We start from the raw sequence: 26,444 nt of genomic DNA on the forward strand, positions 1-26,444 counted from the left end.
CAAGACTTGCTAGACATGAAGTCAGAGTGCAGCAAATTATATTCTAGAAAATAGCAGTGTGAGTGCTAACTGCCAAACTGAGAAGGCAGATAGGGCTCGGTCAACACCTAAGACCTTCATTAGCTCACTGCTTTCTTCACTACCACTAATGAGGTCCAGAAAACTGTTATCAAAAGAAAAAAAAAGAAAACCCACTGGCTTTTGCCTCAAAAACCCTATAAGGGCACAAAATAGAGATGGTTAAGTGAAAGAAGTTTGCCCTCCACTAGGTCATATAATAAGTTTTGCTGTGTATCTACAAATATAAACACTCCCCAAACTGAAACCCTATGAGATTCTGCTTTTCTTCAGGCCCAGCTCTGGTTTTTAAGCTTTATATTAAATATGTCCATTTTAAAAAATCCAAATACTGTATATTTTTAGAAATACAAGTATTCGTTCTTCTTTAGCATGAGTATTTTTTATTTCTGATGCTCAATGTTTAAACAATAATAGCTCTCTAAACAGAGAGCTTCTATGATTGACTAGATATAGGAAGATAAAAAATAGTCTGCCTTTATTTTCCTGCCACCTGATGCTTGGCTGAAGAAAATCTGCTGCTGTACTGACTTCCCAGTGTCTCTCTGTATGGCCTCACCTCCCTAGAGCTCTAAAATTAAATTCTCATCCTTGGAGTGGGATGATACAAAAAGCCAGCCGAGGCTAGCCTTGAGTCCCAATGTGTAAGGTAATAAAACCCCAAACCCATTGCCATCAAGTTGATTTTGACTCACAGAGACCCTATAAGACAGAGTAGAACTTCCTACATTGTAAGTCTTTATGGAAGCAGACTGCAACGTCTTTCTCCCTCGGAGCAGCTGGTGGGTTTGAACTGCTGAACTTTCAGTTAGCAGCCGAGCGCTTAACCACTGCACCACAAGGCTCCTGTAAGGTAACAGAACCTAAAAAAAAATGATCTAGATCCTCTTGAAAAACATAGTAGCTAATGACTACTGAAGAAACATCTAGGGATTGGAATTTGTTTCTAGACTCTTAGTTACACAAAGCACGGGGTCTTTAGGGGTGATGTTTTCCACTAGCAGTAGCTTTTTTACTTACTCTCATGTCAATATTGTCTTTTGTTGAGCAGGATTAAATTAGATTAACACCAGTGTTTCATTGTAATGTTGTTAATTCATCAATTCATTCATTCAACAATTATCTATGGAGTGGCTACCACGTCAAGCACTGTTCAGGTGCTTAAGGTACATCAGCGAACAAAGATGCCTGCACTTAAGGGGATTACCCTCTGCTGGGTTGAAGGGAGGGGTAGATAATAGGTAATAAACAGAACAGAACAAGTAAGTAAATAGCATGTCCTGGGTACTTCTGGGTCTTATAAGGCCTGAAGCTTATACAATTCAGTGTGCCTTTTTAAAGGAAAAGAATACAAAACTACAAATATAAAACTAGTTATGAAATATCCACTTGGAATGAGAGAAAAATCTGTAAAACTTTATACATATTAAAAAGTTCACACGTACTAAAAACACTACAAAATCCAGGGGAAAATAAATCACAAAATATTTTCATTAATTAACTATTCAACACATTTTTCGGCTGCATTCTTTTTTTTTTCAATGTGATAAAATATATATAACATAAAATTTGCCATTAGAACTGTATTTAAGTGTACAATTCTGTGGCATTAATTATATTCACATGGCTGTTTTGTCTTTGATCATCTCTTCATATGGTAATTTTGGAACATATTCTATAATGAGACTAGAAAGATAATTCAGTTTATTTTCTAGCATGGTTAATCAAAAACTGTTTATTATTACTGATTTTAGAAGTTTTTATTTTTTTCCACTTCACAACTTTATTGGTCACTTCATAAAAAATTTTAGGATTGATGTCAAATTTGAGAAAACCCCTATCAGGTTTCTTTAAAATATGAGCTGTAAAGGGTGGAAGGATTTTCCATAGATTAGCTGGCTTTGTTAATTTCACCCGATGCTTTTCCCCCTACCCACACAGTTTGGGTGCCAGGCACTCAGGTACACATTCAGACAGCAATACACTCTATGGCCGGCATGCAGTGGCAGTCTTCCTGGAAGCTCTTCCCCACCAGAATGGCTAGTATTAATTAAACTATACAGGAAAACAAATGCAAATTACACTCCACTACACCCTAACTAGAGGGCCGTGGTGGTTCAGCGGTAGATTTTTCATCTTCAATGCACCTCAAGCACAGCCATCACCCATCTGTCAGTAAAGGCTTATATGTAGCTGTGATGCTGAACAGGTTTCAGCAGAGCTTACAGACTAGGAAGAAAGGCCTGGTGATCTACCCCCGAGGGGGCCTGCTTGACAGCAGCTAACAACACACCCTAACTAAAAATATCTCCAACTTCATTTCCCGTTAGCCAGACCCTAAAAATGTCTGCACCACCTGATGCAAAGCACAGTGCAACAGAGAAGTTGGAGTAGAAAAAGACAATGGTCCAAATCAATTAAAATTAAGGTATAATTATGCTTACCAATTTTACAAAAACATGCAGCCACGTAAACATCTTGTTGGAGCCACTCCCAGGGTTTTGGAAGAGGCCTAAGCAGGGGAGGGGCCCTGAAGCTTAAGCTTCTTTGACTTTGTGGTAAATACACCTCTGAGTGTGTTGCTGTTAGCTGCTGTCTTAGGTTGGGTTCTCTAGAGAAGCAAAACCAGTAAAATGTATAAATATATAGAGAGAGACATTTATATCAAGGAAACAGCTCATCCAGAAGCTGGAAAGTCCCAAGTCCCTGGGTCAGGCTGGAGGCTTCTCCTGACTCACGTAGCTGCAGGGGCAAATGAACTCAAGATTGGCAGGTCAGACAGCAGGCCTCTAGCTCACGGGCTGCAGAAACCAACAAATCCCAAGATCAGCAGGCAAGATGGCAGGTGAGCTACTAGCTCAAGTCCCAAGAACCAGAGGTCAGATGAACAGGGGTCAGCTGCAGGATCCAGAGCCCACAAAAGCCCATGAGTCTTGCTAGAAAGTCCATCCATATTGGATGCAGGCCACATCCCCAAGGAAACTTCCTTTCAACTGATTGGCCACTCACAGCAGATGCCATCATGGAGGTGATCACATTATATCAGATCTCATCAAGGAAGTGATTACTTCATTATACAACTGCCCAACTACATCACAACTGCCACACCACTGAGAACCATGGCCCAGCCAAGTTGACACACAACCTTAATGATCACAGTTGACTTTGAGTCTATGTGTTGTGATCCCATGTGTTTCAGAGTGGAACTGAGCTTCATAGTGTTTTCACAGCTGTCATTTTTATAGAAGCAGATCACCAGGCACTTCCTCCACAGTGCCACTGGGTGGGTTTGAATCACAGTCTTCTGTTAGTAAACAAGTGCAAACCATTTGCACCACCCAGAGTCCTTTTAGTGCTATATAAAGAAGAAAAAGCAGAGTGAGGCATAGAATATAGGGCCTGGGATCAGGGAGGAATGGGATGGGTATGATGGTTGTCATACTAAATAGGGTGATCAGGATGGGCCTCATAGAGAGGAAAGAGTTCAGCAAAGACTTGAAGGAGGTAAGAGAGTTAACTAAGCAGATAGCTGGGAAAAGAGCACTGAAAGCAGAGGGAGCCCCTAGAGCAAAATAGCTAAGGCAGAGATATGCCTGCTTTGTTCTGGGAACCACAGGAGGCTAGTGTGGCTAGAGCACAGTGATAGAGAGGAGAGTAAGTAAATATGAAATCAGAGGGTTAAGGGATAGAGGTAGGTGAAATTGGGAATCACTGGAGGGTTTGGAACAGAATAGTAACGGGATCTGACTTACATTTTTATAAAAAATCACCGTTGTGGCTGGGTTCAGAGTAGACTGTAGGGGGCAAAGGTAATCTGAGGAGGGGATGATGGTGGCTCAAAGCAGAATATTAACGATGGACATGGTAAGAAGTGGCCAGTTTCTGTTGTTCATTCCGGAGTGATTTTATTTGCTTATCTGTTTATTAGCAGAGTTGAGAAATAAAATTTGTAGGTAGGCTAATATTTCTGAAATGTGATTTATGCATCTATGGAAGTAAATCAATCAGCCTAAATACAACTGTTCATATGAGTATTTGTGAAAGCATAAAGATGTCAACAAACTGTTAAAGAATTTTATTTACTACTAAGATTTTACAGAGACAGCGACCAAAACTTAAACTATAAGGGAAAGATGACCTGAATGGGAAGCCAATGTGGGCCTTTGAAGGGTTTGGCTGGCATCACTTGTGACATCTGTTTAAGGACTGTGTAAGGCCTAGTTCAGTGCCATTATTTGGCCTTTAATGCTGTAAGTCTGGTTAAGAACTAGCTGTGGGGAACAGCACGTTCCCAAACTCTCCATAACAGACCACCCAGGAAGCTCTTCTGTGCCTGAGCACAGCTTCAAAATGCCTCAGGATGCAATGCTGTCAAGAGGCAATAATACAAAAATGACACCGCTGTGTGTTGCCAAAAGTTGGGAGGCTGTGCAGAAACAAGATTTACTACCAAAGATCTGAGTGAAGAAAAAGAATATAAAATATCACAGAAAATTAGTTGGTATGTTTCAGGTGGATATGATCAAATATGTTAGAATAAGATTAACCTACATGTTGTCTTGGATTAGGGTCCCTAGGAAGCAGAAGCTGAGACTAAGATTTGCCTGCAGGAAGTTTACTGGGGAATGTTCTCAGGAGCAACACCAGTGAGAGAGTGAGGGAAGCAGGACTGGGCAGAGGGAGTTCAGCTGTGATGTAGTTCTAAAAGAGGCCTTGGCTGATTCCATGGGGAGCTCTGGAGCTGAGATGGCCCTTCAGTTGTTGTTGTTAGATGTCATGGCTACAATTCAGAGTGACCTTATGTGTAACACAACGAAATGTTGCTGGGTCCTGTGCCATGGCCCTTCAGAGCTGCCCAAAACTGAAGCAAGTGGGCTGGGCTTTTGTTACTTCCCACTTCCTGTACCCACCAAATGCTGGATGCAGGCTGCCCCCAGGATGAGGCAGCTCCCTTCCACTGATGGCAAGTGTCCTAGAGGAATGCAGCTATGGCAGCGGGGGAATGAGTATCTCAGTCCTGAAGAAGGGACCCAGGCAGTGTGGCAGAATCCTCTACATCCACGCAAGGTAACTCAGAGTGTAGGATGCGCTGTCACATAACTAACTCATTCAATATTCAAAGCAACCAGATTTTACAGATAAGGCTCAGAAGATTCAGTGACTTCCCCGAGGCAGATCTACTCATAAGGGAGATCTTTAGAAGTCAAGTCCTATGATGTTTTCAATTACACATACCAAAGTTCACTCATATCTAGTATTAAACCCACTGTCGTCGAGTCGATTCTGACTCACAGCGACCCTAAAGGACAGAGTAGAACTGCCCCCTAGAGTTTCCAAGGAGTGGCTGGTGGATTTGAACTGCCAACCTTTCGGTTAGTAGCCAAATGCTTAACCACTGCACCACCAGTGGCTATAATAATACAAAACTAAAGGCATATAAAAGTGTTTTATAGTAGAAGTTTTTACCCAAGTCAAAGAACGTGAAAATGAAAATATTTTTCTTATGTGAGAAGCTAATTAGCCATGAAAAAAATCTTTATTCAATCTGAATTCAAAGTCACCTTTTAGAGAAAATCAAGTCCAGCTAAATTAATGTTAAAAAAAATACACTGCTGTCGAGTCAATTCCAACTCATAGCGACCTTATAGGACAGAGTAGAACTGCCCCTTAGGGTTTCCAAGGAGCAGCTGGTGGATTCGAACTGCCAACCTTTTGGTTAGCAGCCAAACGCTTAACCACTGTGCCACCAGGTCCCCCCCATACATTAAATCAAATAAACGTATTGTTACTTTTTCTATTTTTATAGATTTCTAAGACAATTTTTGGAATATTCTTATTTTTTATATTTTCTCAAAGGTATAATATGAAGAAAACAGCAAAAATGTCTAACCTTAATATTCAGTTAAAATGATAATCACAAAGCAAATATTAAAATTATGGGATTCAGATAATGAAAATTTAATAATGAAAATACTATGTTTATACTACATACAAGAAAAAGTGTTTTAATATCGACCATAGAGCTATTTAAACAGTATTTAACAGAGAGGAGTCGGTATATTTTGTCCTAGGAAATTAAAATACACTTAAGTGAAAACAAATAATTGTTAAGCTTCATTAATATAAGCAGTACCTTGAACAAAAGCCAAATAACATTATTTTAATAACATTTTATCAGAGCCCAGAAAAGAAATACTTAAGAAAACAATTTATTTTAAAAGAGACATTTTAAATTTTCTCTATAAGTTACATCAGAGCGCACCATTTAGAAATATGTAAAGTAGGCGGTTGCCTATAGGGTTGGATTTTAAGGGTGGGCCAAAGGACTCTAACCCCAAAATATCACTCCTAAAAACTTGCTAATACTTGAAATTTCACTTAGAGATTTACTCCTTTGTCATAATTAAAATACTACAGCTCCATGAGAAGAAAGAGTGCTTGGGTGGCAGAAAAGGTTAAGCAACCGATCAACTACTAGCCAAAAGGTTGGAGGTTTGAACCCACCCAGAGACATCTCGGGAGACAGGGCTGGCGATCTGCTTCCAAAAGGTCACAGCCTAGAAAATCCTGTGGAGCAATTCTACTCTGCACGCGTGGAGTCGCCACGAGTCAGAATCAACTCATTAGCAACTAACAACAACATGAGAGGAAATGATACATGGCCTTATTGGTTATTGATCCTTTAAGACAGTAATTTTCAATCTGTTGTTGTTGTGTGTAATTGAGTCAATTCTGACTCATAGCAACTCTATAGGACAGGGTAGAACTGCCCCCATTGGGTTTCCTAGGCTGCAATTTTTGGGAGCAGATCACCAGGTCTTTTCTCCTATGGTGCGGCTAGCAGGTTCATAAGGCCACCTTTCGGTTAGCAGTCGAGTGCTTAACCATTATGCCATCTGGGCTTCCTGGCATCCCTCAGAGGACCTGCAGGTAGGGCTTAGGTTGGGGTTTGGGGAGCAGCGGTCCCAAGAATGAAAACAAACCTGATGAGTGAGTCTGTGGGGGCAGCCCCCATGCTGGCTTCAAATAGATCCTACTTTTACCTATTTTACATAGCGGATTCCAAGAGAAAATTTGGATCTAAGGAAAAAAAAATGTTTTTTTTTTTTGAAAACTAATGTCTTAGCTTGAGAAAAAGTGTGACGTGTCTTTTTCCTAACAACAAGTTTTAAAGAAAGGGTGTAGTGACAGCCTGGGGTATTGAGAGCCGGAATTAGAGGGTGGGGTGGGAGTAGGGGAAGGCATCACCTCCAGGAAGGGCCAAGGGGGCCCACGAATGGAGAGTCCTGGAAGATGGTCATGGTTTCAGTTTCCCTCCCAGTGAGCCTGCATTCCTTTTCTTTTAGAATTTTTTTTAACGATGTAATAATGATTTTTTTTTATTTTATTTTGTTGTTGCTGAGAATATACACAGTAAAACATACACCAATTCAACTGTTTCTTTCTACAAGTACAGTTCAGTGACATTGATCACATTCTTCAAGTTGTTCAACCATCGTCACCCTCCTTTACTGAGTTGTTTCTCTCCTATTAACGTAAACTTACTGTCCCCTAAGGTCCCTAACTAATCTTTTGAGTTGCTGTTGTCACTTTGATCCCGTATAGATAGTTTTTAAGTCACATTTCTACATTTTATTATAGTATTTAAAGAAAAAAGGGCTTTTCCTCCAATTTTCTGTGCTTGTTGATAAAGTAAAATTTCCAAAACAAAGTGCATGGTTCTGTAAATATTCTCTTTGTATCCAATTACAATTATCACTAACTTCAATATATGAAAATGTTCAAATTATCTAGACGACAGTGGCAAGGTAAATTTGTTGCCTGTCATGTAGTAAGTAATTTCAATAAGCCCTTTGTAAATGAGACTATCTCAAGAAAAAATGGGACAAGGATTTCACTTTGTCTAAATTAATGTAGTGCTTAAAATTATATGTAATTGGGATTAAAATACCAGGTATGCAGGCCCTGTCAGTAGGTGAGTATGAATAAGATGTATTATATATGTGAACTTGGTGAATAAAGGTTTTTGGAGGCTCCTTTGCTCAATATATTTTCTCTTATAGAAAGTAAGGGCCTTTTTGATAAGAAAATCAGAGTCACATTCCCCCATATTCTGTTTTACTAGAAGAAATGAGTATTATAGGATTAAATATAAACCCAATCATCAGGCTTCCCCAAATTCTTAGCCTCCGAGATTATAATCTCACCTTTGGAAACAGTATACGTTTTTAATGCTATTGAGTTTCTTTTTTCTTTTTTTTTTTTTTTATCAAATATGCATCTAGAAACAATTTTTCTACCTAATATAAACGGATACCCTGAAAAACTAAAACCTCCAGAAGAGCTTACTCTTTATAGCGATCATTTTATTTTAGGAAATAATCCACTTTTTTTATCAAAAACATTATCAAAACTGTAGGAAGAATCTTAAATAGGTGTGAATGCATCACTACATTTGCACTTACTAGAAAATCTGCATTCATTTATGTTCAAATGATGAATTTGTGCTTCATACTATTCGTGGTGAGCTGGGCTAACATAGATGTCAGTGGGTAATCCAGGGGACGGGACCATATGTAGGAAGGAAATCTCAGCAACTTGAGCATATCAAACACTCTGTGAAAAAGCTAATTGAGAGGTAAAAACAAATTAACTGCTATGGAGAGGGACAATCTCCCCGAGAGAGAGAGTGTGCCTGCAACAGTAAGGTTCAGTGGTTACATTTAGTCCAAGTAACTGCTGGAACAATAATACAGCTCTGGCCCAGGGACTTTCCCCGCTGACTGCCCACCTGGCAATTCTCTGGGCACCTTCAAGGATGTCAGGGATGCACAGGGAAAACCTGTCTCATTACAACAGACACTGCATGGGAGCTAATGTCCATACCAATTGCTCTTCCCTGATTTTGATACAGACAGTTTTTCTCTTCAGCAGGTCTAGGAAGGGAAGATTGTTCTTCCTGCAAACACCTGGCTGCAGATGCCTGTGAGGAAATATAGGCTGGGGTAAATATGCTGGCTCCCCCCTGCCCCCGGTCCACAAAATAAAGATATCAAGATGAGAAAGAGCACTGAAAAGAAGAGTAGGTGATAAGATTCAGGGCCTGCTGCTAATTAACTATCCCTTGAGATGTTGGAAGGCATTCACAGGGTCTCTGTTTCTTCACCTTTAAAATGGACAGTCCAACATTTGCCTACTGTGGTAAAATCTGTATATGAAAATTGAGTATCTTCATCACATGTTGTCCAACATTTAATGTTCTTGAAATCACAATAACCTTGAATATTTCAATTTTGCCACTCTAGTCATAATACCTTTTAAAAATGAATACCAAGTTGGTATGTTTTACTACTTGTACTTAGAACATATACTAGATTTGTTTTCTCAGGGTTAACCCAAATAGCATAGGTGAAATAATAGAGCAGCACAAGGGCTGCATACCTGGGGGAAGTGGATAAACAGGAGAGGCAAAGATCAAGGAATGTACAATGGAAATAAAAGTATAATATACATGTAGAACAGGCCATCAAAAAGAATTCTTGTCTCAATGTTACAGCTAAGTGCCCTCAGTTTTCTCCTTCTATTCATTTAATTGTTCCATAGATTCCTAAACATTTAAATAAACTTCCTATTAATACTAATAAACGATGAGAAAACTCCAAAACATTTTTAAATGATCATGAAACAAAAAGTAAATCTCAATTGGCTTTCACGATGCTCTTGTACCACTAATCAAGCACATTCAAATAGTCAAAGGATAGAAAAGACCAGGAGGGTTTATGAATAAAAGTTAGCATCTTTTCTGTTATCAACCAAGTTAGCCCATTTTCCAAATATAACAGGCCCTTAGACTAAAGTAATGAAATTGTAGTAAAAAGCTGAGAATACCCATGCATTCATTTTATTGTCCTCAAATGGTATAATGTTGTTCTGATTGCATGAAAATAATCATAAGCTCGTACTCGGAAGCTGTTCTAGGCTTCTCTGCATCTTCCCACAGCTCCTAGCACAATGCCTTATGGACCACATGCATTTGATAATAGGTAAATTCACAGGACTGTTCACTTAAAATCTTCTTCCTTTCTGCCATTAGCAGAAATAAAAATTATTAGATGTGTACTCCCAAGAGGATGAACTGGATGCTGGAAAAAGACATACTATAAAAAAAAAAAATCTCTGAATTATCCCTTTAACAAACTTAAATGTCTTTACACTATAAGAAAGCATTACAACCAACAATACAAAAATAGAAAGGGTAAAAAAATGTCTTCAAATCACAGTCCTCTGAATTCTGTTATATCCGGGTTACTAAATTCCACCATATTTCCTTTGCTCACAGACAGAGTGGATTTATGTGAAGTTAATGAAGCTCAAGCTTGAGGCTCCATACTTGCTCCAGCTCCTGAGAATGCTGGGAGTTGCTGGGAGCTGTAGATTATTATAGGTGAAGGTATTGCCAGCTAGCTATCAGGAAGTATTTCTGCCTAAGCATTTCTGATAAGCTGCCTAAAAAAGATCTCAGAAGAAAGGTCCTGAATCTCTAAACCTCCATTAATCTGTTATGAGTTACTTTCTTATTCTAAGTAAATATTCACTTTTAGACCTAATTTTAAAGAGAGGCCACCCTTGCTCCCCTAAAAATCATACCAGCTCTAGGACCCACAGAACTTGATCTGCTCTGCTGGCAGCAAATAGAAGACAACCCATAGAGCTTCAATGACCAATTGTGTGTGAAAAGCACTAATTCCAGTGAAAGGACGTCCCGGTACTCATCTTCCTCTCCTTCCCTCACGCTCTCCCACCTACTCACACATCACACACTCTTGCTCATCAATTCTCCGTCACAATCACCCACCCTCCTACAAGTTTTTCCACCCACCAGCCCCTACAGATTTGCTAATACCCTTTCGTATCTATCCTTTCTTCCAGGCATCTTCTTGCTCTCCCAGGGAAACGCTAACATTTCTGACAGGATCGCCATGGGGATGAAGAGGAGGAGGGGTTGCAGGGAAATAACAGGACTGGGAAGGCAGGAGTCACTGAGCCATGGCTATAGCAGATGTCTTCAAAGAGGCTGGGGGTGGTGCCAGTGACAGGGGAAACAGGGTAAAAGAAGTTTGAGCAAGTAAGAAATTGCTCCAAAAACCTGTTGCCTGAAAGGCTTCATAAATTATGGTGCACACTGTGACCATTAAAGGTAAAAATGACAAGCAATCTCATCAACCTAAAAATTTGCTATAATGTGATGGCAAAGAAGATACCAGAATACAAAACAACCAGGTACACTGTGGCTGTGACTACCCAGGTCACACAAGTCTATGTGGAAATGATGTGCAAAAGGCGAGAATAGTCATGTAGAAACAGTGTGACTACTGGTGATATAACTTTCTGAATTTCTTCTAATGTTATTTCCATTTTTTTTTAAACAAGGAACTTTCCCTATAAGGATGGACATCCACAATTAGGCGTTCTCAGTCCTTTCTCTTGCATGTACATTTAAATTTGGCATTGCATTATGCCATGTGGTTGCAAAAATGGGACTAAGGCAATTTAAAGCACAGAAAGAGTGTGTGTGTTTTTTTTAAGAGGTCACCTTCTAACGCTAAGACAGGATTATACATACAATGGTTAAGCGCTCAGCTGCTAACTGAAACGTTGACAGTTAGAACCCACCCTGAGGCACCTTGGAAGAAGGCCTGGCAATCTGCTTCTGAAAGGTCATGGCCATGAAAATCCTATGGAGCACAGCTCTACTCAGAAACACATGGGGTGGCCATGAGTCGGAATCTCAATGGCAACTAGTTTCTACATACATACAAAGATGACGCAAATGGCCTAACCAAAAGCTGCTATTTTTTAGTTGTCAGTGAAAGATGTGATGAGGATGAGCACCCCAGCAGAGAGATGAAGAAAACCAGATACAATGATAAAGCACACCAAGGAATTATGAATCATACTCTGCCTCCAGCCCCTAGTTGAGAACCACTGTTCTAGAAGATGATAATGGCTACAATAAATTACTCTAATTCTTATTCTTATTGACTTTCCTTTAAATTATTTTAATTCTTGAAGTTGAGCAGTGGGCTCGCATATATACTCAACAGTGATATAAATCATCAAATAGAGATTAGAAAGATGACCACATCCACTCTTTTTTTTTTTCCTATCAGACACTCCTCTAAGATTCCAAGGAATAGAAAATCAAAAAATAAGTTTTATTTCAGTCATGCCTTTCAGTTACAAATGGATATTTATTTAGTGATATATCATCTAACACTGTATAGTATATGCCATAAGGTGGGATAAAGTTGTTCATAACCAAAAAAGAATGACCCTTGTCCACAGGTAACTGAATTAGAGGTGGCCTCAACTAAGTGACAGCTCATCCACGGCCCATGACAACTTCAAGTTTGGCCAGGCAACTGCTATGAACTGATTCTGGAATTAGCACAAGATGGTACACTGTGGCCTTTGTTCAATATCTCTTCAGTCAGAATTAGCAAGCTCCACCTACCTGAGAGAAAGGACAGAAAACCTCCCAATTCTAAGATTTCCTATTCTGAATTTTTTAGGGTATATTTTGCCAACTCAGTTTTGTCACTACTATCTGGCTATTTCAGACATCAGACCTAGTTTGGAAAACTACAGGTCTCAGCTTCTTTTCCATCAGTCTAGACATGTACGGGAGGGGCATATTACCATAAATAATGCTCAACATTTTATTTATAGTAGTTCATATAATTTGACATGAGGAAATGAAACATGTCAGTCAATTTGCCTTCTGTGACCAACTTCCCTTTCTAGCCTAACCACCGGAAATGGCACACCTCGGTGGCACATAGTCCCTGGGTTGTGGAAACGGTAAAGTGCTCAGCTGCTAACCAAAAGAAAGACTGGTGATTTGAGTCCATCCAGAGGCACCATGGGAGAAAGCCCTGGTGATTTACTTCCAAAAAATTAGCCCCTGAAAACCCAATGAGCACAGTTCTACTCTGACAACATGGGATTGCCACGAGTTGGAATCAACTCAAGGGCAATTGGTTTGGTTTTGGTTTGGTTTTGGTTTGGTTTTAGGCAGCACATGACCCTGACTGGCCACAACTAGTTGAATTAGTGTTGGGCTCCTGATGCAAGGCTGGACTGACACAGATTTTCTCTTTCAATGATTTGAACTAGGAGACACAAAGACTGTGATTAGACAATGGTGACCATTTAAATATAAAGGTCAGGGCCAAGGGCCATAATTTTCCTCAGTGTACATAAGAAGGAATAAAAAGAGAAATCTAGCTAGCAGAAAGAAAACAAGAAATGGAAAAGTCTCACAGAGAGATGCAGAGATGAGAGATCATGAGCTTAAAGAGAAAGAGATATGAAAAAGTAATGACTTTCATGTAAGATTCTGTTGTATTTCCTGATTTTCATTTCTGTTAGGTTCCCTTATATTTTTTCAACAAATCCCCTGTCATGGATTGATTTGTGTCCCCCAAAAATGTGTGTATCAGTTTGGCTAGGCCATCAGTATTGTGTGATTGTCCACCATTTTGTCATCTGATATGATTTTCCTATGTATTGTAAAACCTATGTCTGTGATGTTAATGAGATGCGATTAGTGGCAGTTATGTTAATGAGGCAGGACTCAATCTATAAGATTAGAGTGTGTTTTAAGCCAATCTCTTTTGAGTTATAAAAGAGAGAATTTAGCAGAGAGACATGGGAACCTCATACCATCAAGAAAGCAGTACCAGGAGAAGAGTGCATCCTTTAGACCCGAGGTCTCTGCATTAAGAAGCTCCCAGTCCAAGGTAAGATTGATGTCGAGGACCTTCCTCCAGAACTGACAGAGAGAGAAAGCCTTCCCCTGGAGCTGATGCCTTGAATTTGGACTTCTAGAATACTAGACTGTGAGACAATAAACTTCTGTTTGTTTAAGCCATCCACTTGTAGTATTTCTGTTATAGCAGCACTTGATAACTAAGACATCCCCCGTTTTATTTGAGATGGTTTGGGAAAGTATAAGTTGCAGGTTTTCATGTAAACATGGTATTAATGTTATTAGAGCTGATGGAAAAAGAAGAGGCTGTGAGAGCAAAGAGACAAAGTGAAAGCTTAAATTACCCTATGCTTGGCCCATCTCTGCCGGGGGAAGGAAAGGGTAGAGCTTTGAAATGAAACTAATACTTGAGGATTTTCCTGTTTGCAAGAATCTTTGCGATGGATCTCTGAAAATGCCAGGGACCTCTTTATATCCCTGGGACTTATTACTACAATTCAGGGAGGCTGCCACCAGATAGTAATAGTGAACACCTAGAAGTATTGATCAGTAATTAAGATTCATTTTAATTTTATATTTTAATTTTATTAAATTTAAATAGCTACATGTGGCTAGTGGCTAATACACTGGACAGCACAATCTGTCAAAACAAATAAATACAACTGCATTGCTTCTTTGTATATATAAATTTCCTCTTGTTTGCTGGTATGGAAAGAATTTTGAAGCATATTAAAAAGGGAAATGTCATGGATTGAATTATGTCCCCGCAGAAATGTGTATATCAATTTGGCTGGGCCATGATTCCTGGTATTGTGTGATTTTCCTATATGTTGTAAATCCTGCCTCTATGATGTTAATGAGAGAGGATGGGTGGCAGTTGTGTTAGTAAGGCGGGACTCAATCTACAAGATTGGATTGTGTTCTGAGGCAATCTCTTGAGATATAAAAGAGAGAAGTGAGCAGAGAGACAGGGGGACCTTATACCACCAAGAAAGCAGTGCCAGGAGCAGAGCGTGTCTTTTGGACCCGGGGTCCCCTAGTGGAGAAGCTCCTAGTCTGGGGTAAGATTGATGAGAAGGCAAACAGAGAGACAAAGCCTTTCCCTGGAGCTGACGCCCTGAATTTGGACTTGTAGCCTGCTTTACTGTGAATAAATAAATTTCTCTTTGTTAAAGCCATCTACTTGTGGTATTTCTGTTGTAGCAGCACTAGATGACTAAGATAGGGAATATATGAAACTAACAATTCATATCCAAAAGTTAAATATTTACCATCAAGCAAATTATTCAGAAACAAGCAGTGAAGTTGTGGGAAAAAAAAGTACTTTGTTCAAGCTAAAACCAAACCTGTTGCCACTGAGTTGATTCTGACTCATAGCCACCCTATAGGGCAGAGTAGAGCTGTCCCTTAGGGTTTCCAAGGAGCAGCTGGTGGATTTGAACTGCCGACCTTTTGGTTAGCAGCCGAGCTCTTAACCACTTCACCACCAGGGGCCCTTTTCACGGTAGGCTATTATACATAGTTCATATGATAGTTGCTGATACAAATGAGTATCATTTGTACCACACTCTCTCACCTGGCTTCTCTCTTAACCAATAGCAAGTAAATTATAAACAGGCAGAAAATTACTCTGTAACCAGATCAGAAACCTAGATGAGAAGCATACTACTGGTCTATAGGAACCCTGGGACCCTAATGTCTTCCTAAACCCTTAGCTGACCGGCACAGACCATGAGAAATACATTACCATGTTCAACATGGAATTACATTTCCCCTAAGGCTACTTTTACATGGTAATGTTCTAATTCAAAATGCAAACATAGGAATGACATTAAAAGATATAATTTTGAATAGACAATATAAAATTAATAAGGTTTTTTGAAGAATAAAACAGTATTAAGAAAGAAGAATTACAGAGATGAAGGCTGGTCAAAATACAATTACTTTGAACATTGTCACATCCCTATAAACATAATCAAAAGGAAATGAAGAGTTGTACTAACAGTAGTTTCTTAGCTAGAAAAGGGTCATACTTTGACTAATTTAAATTTTACTAATGATAGTCTCATGAAATGTTGGATATAAAATTATAAAACCATATTAACTTTACAGAATCAACATGTATACTCTATTAGAAAAAATAAAACTATTTAAATTACCTAAGTGTTCAGCACCTAAACCACTTTAGTCAAATATGGGTTACTCTTTTCTCTTTCAAGGATGAAATACTAGAGAGTAGTCTAGGACGTTTAGCCATCTTGTCCTGACAAATAACCAATTCACCTTTATTCTCAGTATATTTTTAAGTATTGATTTTACCAAGTGAACTCAGACATGTGTCACACTTATCCAATACAGATCCTTTTCTTTGGAAATGTAGTTTGAACATCAATCAGTCACCTGGCCTTTCACCTGCAATTCCTATTGCCACTGTCTGGCAATTATTAAAGCTTGCCCATTCCTGCAAATAATTTATTTCCCAAATCTCTCAGTTTTTACTGAAATACACAATGACTCCTGTGAAAAATATCTGTTTCTTGGAAAAGTATGTAAATGATCACGTGATTAAATTCCTTCATTAAAATTATCCTTTTCTGAGTTGAAAATTACTTATATAAATCCACATTTCAAAGGCCTCTAGGCATTTTCTTTTAAGATAACAGCTCCAAACTCCAGTTTGAAAAATACAACGTAAAAAGAAATTCAAGCTGATCGGCTCTGTTATAAGGGCTTCAAATAGAGCAGAGTGTTTACATCACTTGCTGAACCCAGTGAGAGTCACTGAATGACACCCACCTTGAGCTGCAGGCCTCCTGGGAGAACAGTGTTTGCTGGAAGGCTTTTAATGTGTTGGTAGACATAAGAGGAGAATTGCTCCTGCTCAGCCTGTAATTGTGGGCCAAGTTTAGAGAGATGACCTCTGTTGCTTTTGATAGCTGTCTGCAATTCATCAATCAGCCTGCTCACCTGAAGGGGTTAAATTACAAGAGTTGTTAGCAAGAAGTAATTGTTGATGTCACACCTATTAGATTTTTGAGTACCTAGTTTGATGGGGGGAAAAATGACTTCAAGACAAGAATTTCAGTACAGCTCTATTTTCAAGTAAAGAGATTAGAAGGGATGTACATTCTTTCATCAACAAATTTATACATGGAAAGATTTCCAACCTTTTCACTTCAATAATATAGAATGTGTAGTCATTTACAATTGCTGAATAAAAAATATCTCTGAATATGAAAAGAAAAAGTATTTAAGGAAACATGTATGCCCAACATACTCCTTGTGTGGTGCAAATGGTTAATGTGCTTGGCTGCTAACCAAAAGGTTAGAGGTTTGAGTCCACCCAGAGGCACTACAGAAAAAAGGCCTGGAGATCTACTTCTGAAAAACTAGCCATTAAAAACCCTTATGGAGTACAGTTCTGCTCTTATACACACGGGCTTGCCATGAGTCAGAGTTGACTCAATGGCAACTGGTTTTTATATATCCAACAAGTTTGCAAAGGACTTTTAAAATGCTTAATAGAATAAAACCTTCCAATTTATGTACCATCCACAATATTTCTATATATACCTCTTTACAGAATATTTTTTATATATACTTCTTTTTAGCATATTTTATTTTACTATATGTATTTGGAGTCCTGATGGTGTAGTGGTTAAGAACTCAGCTGCTAACCAAAATGTCAGCAGTTGGAATCCACCAGCCACTCCTTGGAAACCCTATGGGGCAGTTCTACTCTGTCCTATAGGGTCACTATGAGTCCGAATTGACTCGACGGCAACAAGTTTATCTTAAATATTTGTAACCCTTAATAACTCATTTGGTAGGTTACTAATAGGTAGCTCTTGATTGTAAGTTGAAGTGAAAGCTTGTGGAAATTTGTATTATCCAGTCATAAGGAAGGCTTCTCATAGCCCACTAATAGAAACTGGGGTGAAACTTTGGAAATCATGGACATAGAAGGCAGAAACGGTAGAGGAAGACTGGGAGGAGACAGAAAAAGATAAAAATGATATAAAACAGAACAAGTTAATAGATGAGGAGAATAATTTAAAAAGGAAAGAAGGTAATTGGGGGAATGTGAGCAGGAAAGAAAGAGAAGGAAAGAAAATGTGAAAAGGAAGAGAATATTATTTGTAGACTGAAATCCAGTGACAGATTTCTTTCATGATCTTCCTTTTCTTACTTTCTGGAATGAACTTCTGTACTTTTATAGTACTGTTAACCCTATAAGAAAGACGTAATACTTAAAATATGGAAATGATAGCTGATCCAATATTATTCAATGTTTTCAGCCTTATCTTCATCATAAGACAATACTATCTGACAGCAATACCTTATTTTTATGAAAATAATACGCACTTTCTACGTTTGTATGTCAACCGCGCCCTCTTCCCTACGAGATATTTTCATAAGCGCAGCTACGCCAATTTTTTTACACGTTGCTGTAAAAAAAATTAGCATAGCACGCTTACAAAAATACCTCGGAGGGGGGGAGAAGGCATGGTTGGCACACAAAAGTAGAAGGAGTGCATTATTTCTGTAAAAATACAGTATTATCCTCAAAAATGGTGGATAATAGTATATATCATACCCAAACTAAAGACCAAAACAGGCCATTGACTTGCTCTTATGGTTATCTAACAAAATTAAAAGTCTAGAACCAAAGACCTTAAATAGAGGAAGGAACTCCATTTCTGGAAAGCATTGATCGTCTCTAAACCTATCCCAGTATCATGTGATTCAGAAAGATACAATTTCATGTAGTCTTTAAAGTCCACTAAGTACATGCAATGTATTTTGCTAGTCAGTAATACTGCTCTCTTTAATTGTATGTACTGCACCTTGTCCTATAGCAAGCAACAAAACAATAAAATAAAATAAACAAACATATGAAGGAGGAATTTCAGACTTTTATTTGAGAGCATTTTTATACATGACTTGTTTTACTGTCACAATCCGTAGCCTTTCACTGATAGGAGATTTCATGTGACATCAGAAATCAACCAACCATACAACTGGTGATGCTATTTGCATTCTAAACGGCTATTGGTTGAAGTTTTAAAAATTTCAATTGCGATGAATTCTTTGTTGCTTTAAAATTTTTTCTCTATAATTTTTGCTATTTTCATTGGGCCCATGATAATATGTGATGCATACTTACACCAATAGTTATCTGTTTTTTTTTTAAATAACTTAAAAACATAAAATGAGATATCCTAGCAAAGATTAACTTACATCTTAAACATGGGAGGAATATATCAAGAATTCTGCTCCTGGCATTTTTATAATGTTTCCATTCAATTTTACTTAAACTTTATGTTACTTTACATATTCATAAAGTTTTTTCCCTCAAAGTGCTGCATTTTGTTCTCAGTTATTACAATAACATGTCATCCCTAAAGATAATCCTACACATGAAATAACTCATATATACTAAAATCTGGTAGGTAATACAATACTCCTGAATTATTTTACACAATACAATTTTTTTTCAAATCACAGATGTTGCTAAAAAGAAAAAAATGTTCTTTAAAATTCATCATAAATCTTTTTTTTTTCCCTGCAAATCCTTTTTCTCCCCCTCTACAAAAGCAATGTGAATACGGGTAAAAGAAGACAAAACTTGACCTTTTGTGATCCCAGCATTAATGGGTCTGTTCATAATTCAATCTATGTGTGTGTGGAAGCATCCATGTGGAAATATAGAGGCCTGAGAGACATAAAGCCTTTCCCTTTAAACATTATCTGACCCTATCAGTCCCATTCACAAAAGCAGGCTTACGTATGCATATGTTGAAAAAATGCACCATCTCATTCTGCAGCAGAAAGCCTACACATTTTACACTTCATTCTCCGTGGAAATGCAGCACGGAAGTGACAATCGTACAGAAGTTTTGAGAAGTAACAAATGAGCAGAAGATAGCCCAAAAAATAAAAATAAAAATGGGCTATTCTGGTGAGGAAACAAACTATACTTCTGAAGGAATGCAAATGTGCGCAAGTCTATAAACATACATGTAGGTTTTTGTAACACACAGGCCAGCGTGGTCATATTTGTATGATACATGCATATAACCCTTTAATTCAATTCAATTCTCAACATAATTTGTAGCCATCACAAAATAATATTCTGTTTATAATCATTCTGAAAATTATGCACATTGAAGTTGTACAATCTGAACTGTACATTCTGAATACTGTACTTTGGCTATTATTAATGACCCTTGAGGCACTCCTGAATTTTCTAGCGATGAATTCAGCTGTTGGCCTGAATGCTGCATGACCCAGAGTCTACCCATGTTATCAAAGAGGATTCCAGAACACTTTTCACAGAACTGTCACTTGAAGTTAGCACAAAGGGCAGCAATCTCTATGTTGGGAATATCATCTTAGCATGTAACATACAGGATGGTCTCAAAGTCAGCACTTAAACTCAGGAACAAAAAACTTTGTAATTACCGATATAATCAAGGAGGAAAAAAAGAAAAGGGAAAGAGATATAAAAATAGTATTTTAAACTTCCAAAGATCTCTTCTTTGTTTCAGGTCCAAGACTACACTGTTTTTCAGACTAAGAAGAGGACATAACCCTGAAACTACTGTCCTGAGATAATCTTTAAACCTTAAACTAAAAATAACCCTTGAAGTCTTCTTAAAACCAAACAATAGCTTAACTAGTAAAAAATGTCTGCCTTGAGCATTAAGCTCTTTTAAGAACTATGTATACGGGATCAAATTGACAACAGCAACTTGAAATATTAGATAGGAACCTTAGTGGGCAGTGAATTTTTGTTAATGAGGGAGGAAGAACTCAGAAAAGGAAGGTGCACAACTCAAAGAATGTAATCAATGTCACTAAATGGTACATGAAGAACTTGCTGAATTTGATGTATGTTTTGCTGTGTATATTCTCAACAACAACACTAAAATAAATAAAATTAAAAAAAAGAAGAGACATAAACTTGATTTGATAAACAAGACTGGAAAAGATATGGGAGCCTGTGATCAAAGTTAAGTATCTCTTGACTTGGATGGATATCTGCAGTGTAATTACCAGGAAACCTGAAATGTGTGGCCCCTCTTATTCCCACCACTTTTGGTTACTCCCAACTTTTTTATAGTTTCCTAGGACCCTTCCAAGAAGGGAAACATTTTGGAAGGGGAGGGGATCTGTCCTGTTTCCAGCCAGAAGGTCCCTTATGTGCTGCCTTTAGGCTTATTCAACAGCCTAACATCCCCACCTACCCTTGGAGGAAGGAGTGATTGAAAACGGAGACATTTTAAATGTCTTCATAATTCACCAGGCAATAGGGCTATATTGATGGCAATAATGATAATATCACCTATACCTTTTGAGTTGGCTAATGAGAATGTGCCTCATAGATATCTAATTATAGAAGCATAATAGACCAAGTCTCCTAGCTACTATGCTTTCAAATCCATCTCCAGGTTGGCACCAATGGCTGAGCACAGCAGGGGCACTAAGGCAGGTCCATTCTTGGGAGTCACAGGAGTCCTCTGACAGTCTATTTTGGCTCAAGGATACCTCCAATAGTTTTGTTGAACCTTCCTTAGACTGCATGGCAATAGAGGATGCTTCCACTCAACCTTCCTTTCTTCTTTCATCTTCACTCGGGATTAGACACACATCTGTCTGACAGCTCTCCCAGCCTTCCCCACCTACCCTTCCCCATTTCCCCATTTCCCCATTTTCTCTCACAGGCATTTCTCCTAATAAAATCCTTACAAATTTAATCCCTTTTGGCATCTGCTTTTCAGGGAACCTCAAAAAACACACTTCTAAAGTGCTAATGAAGCCTGGTGGCACTGTCAAGAGCACAGGCTGTGACCCAAAAGCTTGGCAGTTTGAATCCACCAGCCATTCCTTGGAAACCCTATGGGGGGCCGTTCTACTCTGCCCTACAGGGTCACTATGAGTCAGAACCAACTGGACAGCAATGGGTTTGGGTTTTTTTTGGATTAAAGTGCTACTAAATCCCTGGGTGGTGCAACCAGTGAAAGTGCTCAGCTGCTACCTGAAAAGTTAGAGGCTCTGGTCCACCCAGAAGTACCTCGGAAGAAAGGCCTGGCCATGTACTTCCCAAAAAATCAGCCATTGAAACCCTATGGAGCTCAGTTCTACTCTGACATACATGGGGTTGTCATGAGTCAGAACTGACTTGACAGCACCTGGAAACTGCTAATAATAAATTACATGTTAGATTGCCACTAGACCATTTCTAAAGAGCTTAGTGTATTTAAACACATGTAATCACCTCAAAGTGGTCTGATGCATATATTATTATTATTCCCAGTTATCATGTGTAGAAATTACATGAAATAAAACATGATCTTTAAGATATAATTATAGATAGCAGATGAGGAAGTAAATCTCAGATGTTATGATGTTTAGTCAGAATTTTGAGATATGTCTTGCTGTAGTTGTTAAGTGCTGTCAAGTTGGAGCTGATTCATAGTGACCTTATGTACATCGTACGAAGCACTGCTCAGTCCTGCGCCATCTTCACAATCATTGCTGTGTTTGAGTACACTGTTGCTGCCACTGTGTCAATGTATCTCATTGAGAGTCTACCTCTGTTTCACTCACCCTTTATTTTACTAAGCATGATGTCCTTCTTCAGGGACTGGTCCCTCCTGATAACATGTTCAAAGTACCTGAGAAGTCTCACTGTCCTCCCTTCTAAGGAGCCTTCTGGCTTTACTTCTTCCAAGACAGATTTGTTCCTTCTTCTGGCAGTCCATTGTATATTCAATATTCTTCGCCAACACCATAATTCAAAGGCATCAATTCTTCTTTGGTCTTCTTTATTCATTCTCCAGCTTTCACATGCACATGAAGCCATTGAAAATACCATGGCTTGGGTCCGGCACACCTTAGTCCTCAAAGTGACATCTTTGCTTTTTAACACTTTGAACAGGCCTTTTGTAGTAGATTTGTCCAATGCAATCCATTGTTTGATTTCTTGACTGCTGCTTCCATGGGCATTGATTGTGGACCCAAGTGAAATGAAATCCTTGAGAACTTCAATATAGTCTCTATTTATCATGATGTTGCTTATTGGTCCAGTTGTGAGTATTTTTGTTTTCTTTACGTCAAGGTATACTGAAGGCACTGTGGTCCTTGATCTTCATCAGTAAGTGCTTCAAGTCCTCTTCACTTTCAGCAAGCAAGGCTGTATCATCTGATATCACAGGATGTTAATGAGTCTTCCTCCAATCCTGGTACCACATTGTTCTTCATACAGTCCAGCTTCTCAGATTATTTGCTCAGCATACACATTGAATAAGTATGGTGAAAGGACACAACCCTGACACACACCTTTCCTGATTTTAAACCACACAGTATTCCCTTGTTCTGTTCGAATGACTGCCTCTTGTTCTATGCACAGGTTCCTCATGAGCACAATTAAGTGTTCTGGAATTCCCATTCTTTGCAATGTTATCTACAATTTGCTATGATCCACACAGTCGAATGCCTTTGCACACACAGTAAAACACAGGTAAACATCTTTCTGGTATTCTCTGCTTTCAGCCAAGATCCATTTAACATCAGCAGTGATATCCCTCGTTCCACATCCTCTTCCAAATCAGACTTGAATTTCAAGCAGTTTCCTATCAACGTAATGCTGAAACCATTTTTGAATTATCTTCAGCAAAATTTTACTAGCATGTGATATTCATGATATTGTTCGATAATTTCTGCATTCTGTTGGATCACCTTTCTTTGGAATGGGTACAAATATGGGTCTTTTCCAGTCATTTGGCCAGGTAGCTGTCTTCCAAATTTCTTGGCATAGACGAGTTAGCTCTCCCAGCCTTGCATCCTTTTGTTGAAACATCTCAATTGGTACTCCATCAATTTCTGGAGCCTTGTTACTCGCCAGTCCCTTCAGTGCAGCCTGGACTTTTTCCTTCCATACCATTGGTTCTTGATCATATGCTACCTCCTGAAATGGCTGAATGTTGACCAATTCTTTTTGGTTCGGTGACTCTGTGTATTCCTTCCATCTTCTTTTGATGCCTCCTGTGTCGTTTAATATTTTCCCGTAGAATCCTTTAATATTGCAACTTGAGGCTTGAATTTTTTCTTCAGTTCTTTCAGCTTGGAGAATGCAAAGCATGTTCTTCCCTTTTGGTTTTCTAACTCCAGGTCTTTGCACATGTCACTATAATACTTTACTTTGTCTTCTTGAGCCACCCTTTGAAATCTTCTGTTCAGCTCTTTTACTTCATCATTTCTTCTATTTTCTTTAGCTACTCTGTGGTCAACAGCAAGTGTCAGAGTTTCTTCTGAGATCCATTTTGGTCTTTTCTTTCTTTCCTGTCTTTTTAATGATCTTTTGCTTTCTTCATGTATGATGTCCTTGATGTCATTCCACAACTCATCTGGTCTTCGGTCATTAACGTTCAATGCATCAAATCTATTCTTGAAATGATCTCTAAGTTCAGGTGGGATATACTCAAGTTCATACTTGGTTCTCATGGACTTGTTTTAATTTCCTTCAGCTTCAGCTTGAACTTGCATGTGAGCAGTTGATGATCTGTTCCTGAGTCAGCTCCCAGCCTTGTTCTGACTGATGATATTGAACTTCTCCATCATCTCTTTCCACAGATGTAGTCGATTTGATTCCTGTGTACAGGCATACTGTGTTTTATTGTACTTTGCTTTATTGTGCTTCTAGATATTTTGTTTTTTACAAATTGAAGGTTTGTGACAACCCTGAGTCAAGCAAGTCTATTGGCACCATTTTTCCAACAGTATGTGCTCATTTCATGTCTCTATGTCACATTTTAATAATTCTTACAATATTTCAAACTTTTTCATTATTTTTATATCTGTTATGGTGACCTGTGATCAGTGATCTTTGATGTTACTATTGTAATTGTTTTGGGGCACCTCGAACCACACCTCTATAAGACGGCAACCTTAATCAATAAACGTTGTGTGTGTTCTGACTGCTCCACTGACCAGCTGTTCCCCCATCTCTCTCCCTCTCCTCAGGCCTCCCTATTCCCTGAGACACAGAAATATTAAAATTAGACCAATTAATAACCCTACAATGGTCTCTAAGTTTTCAAGCAAAAGGAAGAGTCGCTGGTCTCTCACTTTAAATCAAAAGCCAGAAATGATTAAGCTTAGCGAGGAAGGCATATCAAAAGCCAAAACAGGCTGAAAGCTAGGTCTCTTGTGCCAAACAGGTAGCCAAATTGGAAATGCAAATGAAAAGTTCTTCAAGGAAAGAACTAGCAAACACATGAATGATAAGAAAGCAAAACAGCCTTACCGCTGATATGGAGAAAGTTTCCGTGGTCTGGATAGAAGATAAAACCAGCCACAAAATTACCTTAACCCAAAGGCTAATCCAAAGCAAGGCCCTAACTCTCTTCAATTCTATGAAGGCTGAGAGAGGTGAGGAGGCTGCAGAAGAAAAGTTTGAAGCTAGAAGAAGCTGGGTCATGAGGTTTAAGGAAAGAAGCTGTCTCCATAACGTGAAAGTGCAAGGTGAAGCAGCAAGTGCTGATGTAGAAGCTGCAGCAAGTTATCTAGAAGATCTAGCTAAGAAATTGATAAAGATGACCATACTAAACAACAGATTTTCAATGTAAACAAAATAGCCTTATATTGGAAGAAGATGCCATCTAGGACTTTCATAACTAGAGAGGAGAAGTCAATTCCTGGCTTCAAAGCTGCAAAGGACAAGCCGACACTCTAGTTAGGGGCTAAAGCAGCTGGAGACTTCAAGTTGAAGCCAATGCTTATTTACCATCCCAAAAATCCTAGGGCCCTTAAAAATTATGCTAAATCTACTCTGCCTGTGCTCTATAAATAGAACAACAAAGTCTGAATGACAGAACATGTTTACAACATGATTTTCTGACTATTTTGAGCCCACTGTTGAGAACTACCGCTCAGAAAAAAAAAATTCCTTTCAAAATATTACTGCATATTGACAATGCACTTGGTCACCCAAGAGCTCTGATGGAGATGTACGAGATTAATGTTGTTTTCATGTCTGCTAACACAATATCCATTCTACAGCACATGGATCAAGGAGAAATTTTGACTTTTAAGTCGTATTATTTAAGAAATACATTTTGTAAGGCTATAGCTGCCATAGATAGTGATTCCTCTGATGGATCTGGTCAAAGTAAATTGAAAACTTTCTGGAAAGGATTCACTATTCTAGATGCCATGAGGAACAGTCACAGTTCATGGGTGGAGGTCAAAATATCAACATTAACAGGAGTTTAGAAGAAGTTGATTCCAACCTTCATGGATGACTTTGAGGGATTCAAGACTTCAGTGAAGGAAGTAATAGCAGGTGTGGTAGAAATAGCAAGATAACTAGAATTAGAAGTGGAGCCTAAAGATGTGACTGAATTGCTAAAATTTCATGATAATACTTTAACAGATGAGGAGCTGGTTCTTATGGATGAGCAAATAAAGTGGTTTCTTGAGATGGAAACTACTCCTGGTGATGATGCTATGAACATTGTTGAAATGACAACAAATGATTTAGACTATTACATAAACTTAGTTGATAAAGCAGCAGCAAGGTTTGAGAGGA

At 38.6% G+C, this 26,444-nt stretch overlaps 1 protein-coding gene across 1 annotated transcript in view; it reads right to left on the reverse strand.

Moving 5' to 3' along the window:
- Positions 1-26,444, reverse strand: part of DCDC1 (doublecortin domain containing 1) — a 518,812-nt gene that overhangs the window by 258,863 nt on the left and 233,505 nt on the right. The window contains exon 10 of the mRNA XM_023737954.1: positions 16,646-16,816. Coding sequence (XP_023593722.1) covers positions 16,646-16,816 — 171 coding nt within the window. The remainder of the gene's footprint in view (positions 1-16,645; positions 16,817-26,444) is intronic.

Source organism: Trichechus manatus, unplaced genomic scaffold (genome assembly GCF_000243295.1).
Source record: "Trichechus manatus latirostris isolate Lorelei unplaced genomic scaffold, TriManLat1.0 scaffold00006, whole genome shotgun sequence".
Lineage (NCBI taxonomy): Eukaryota > Metazoa > Chordata > Mammalia > Sirenia > Trichechidae > Trichechus > Trichechus manatus.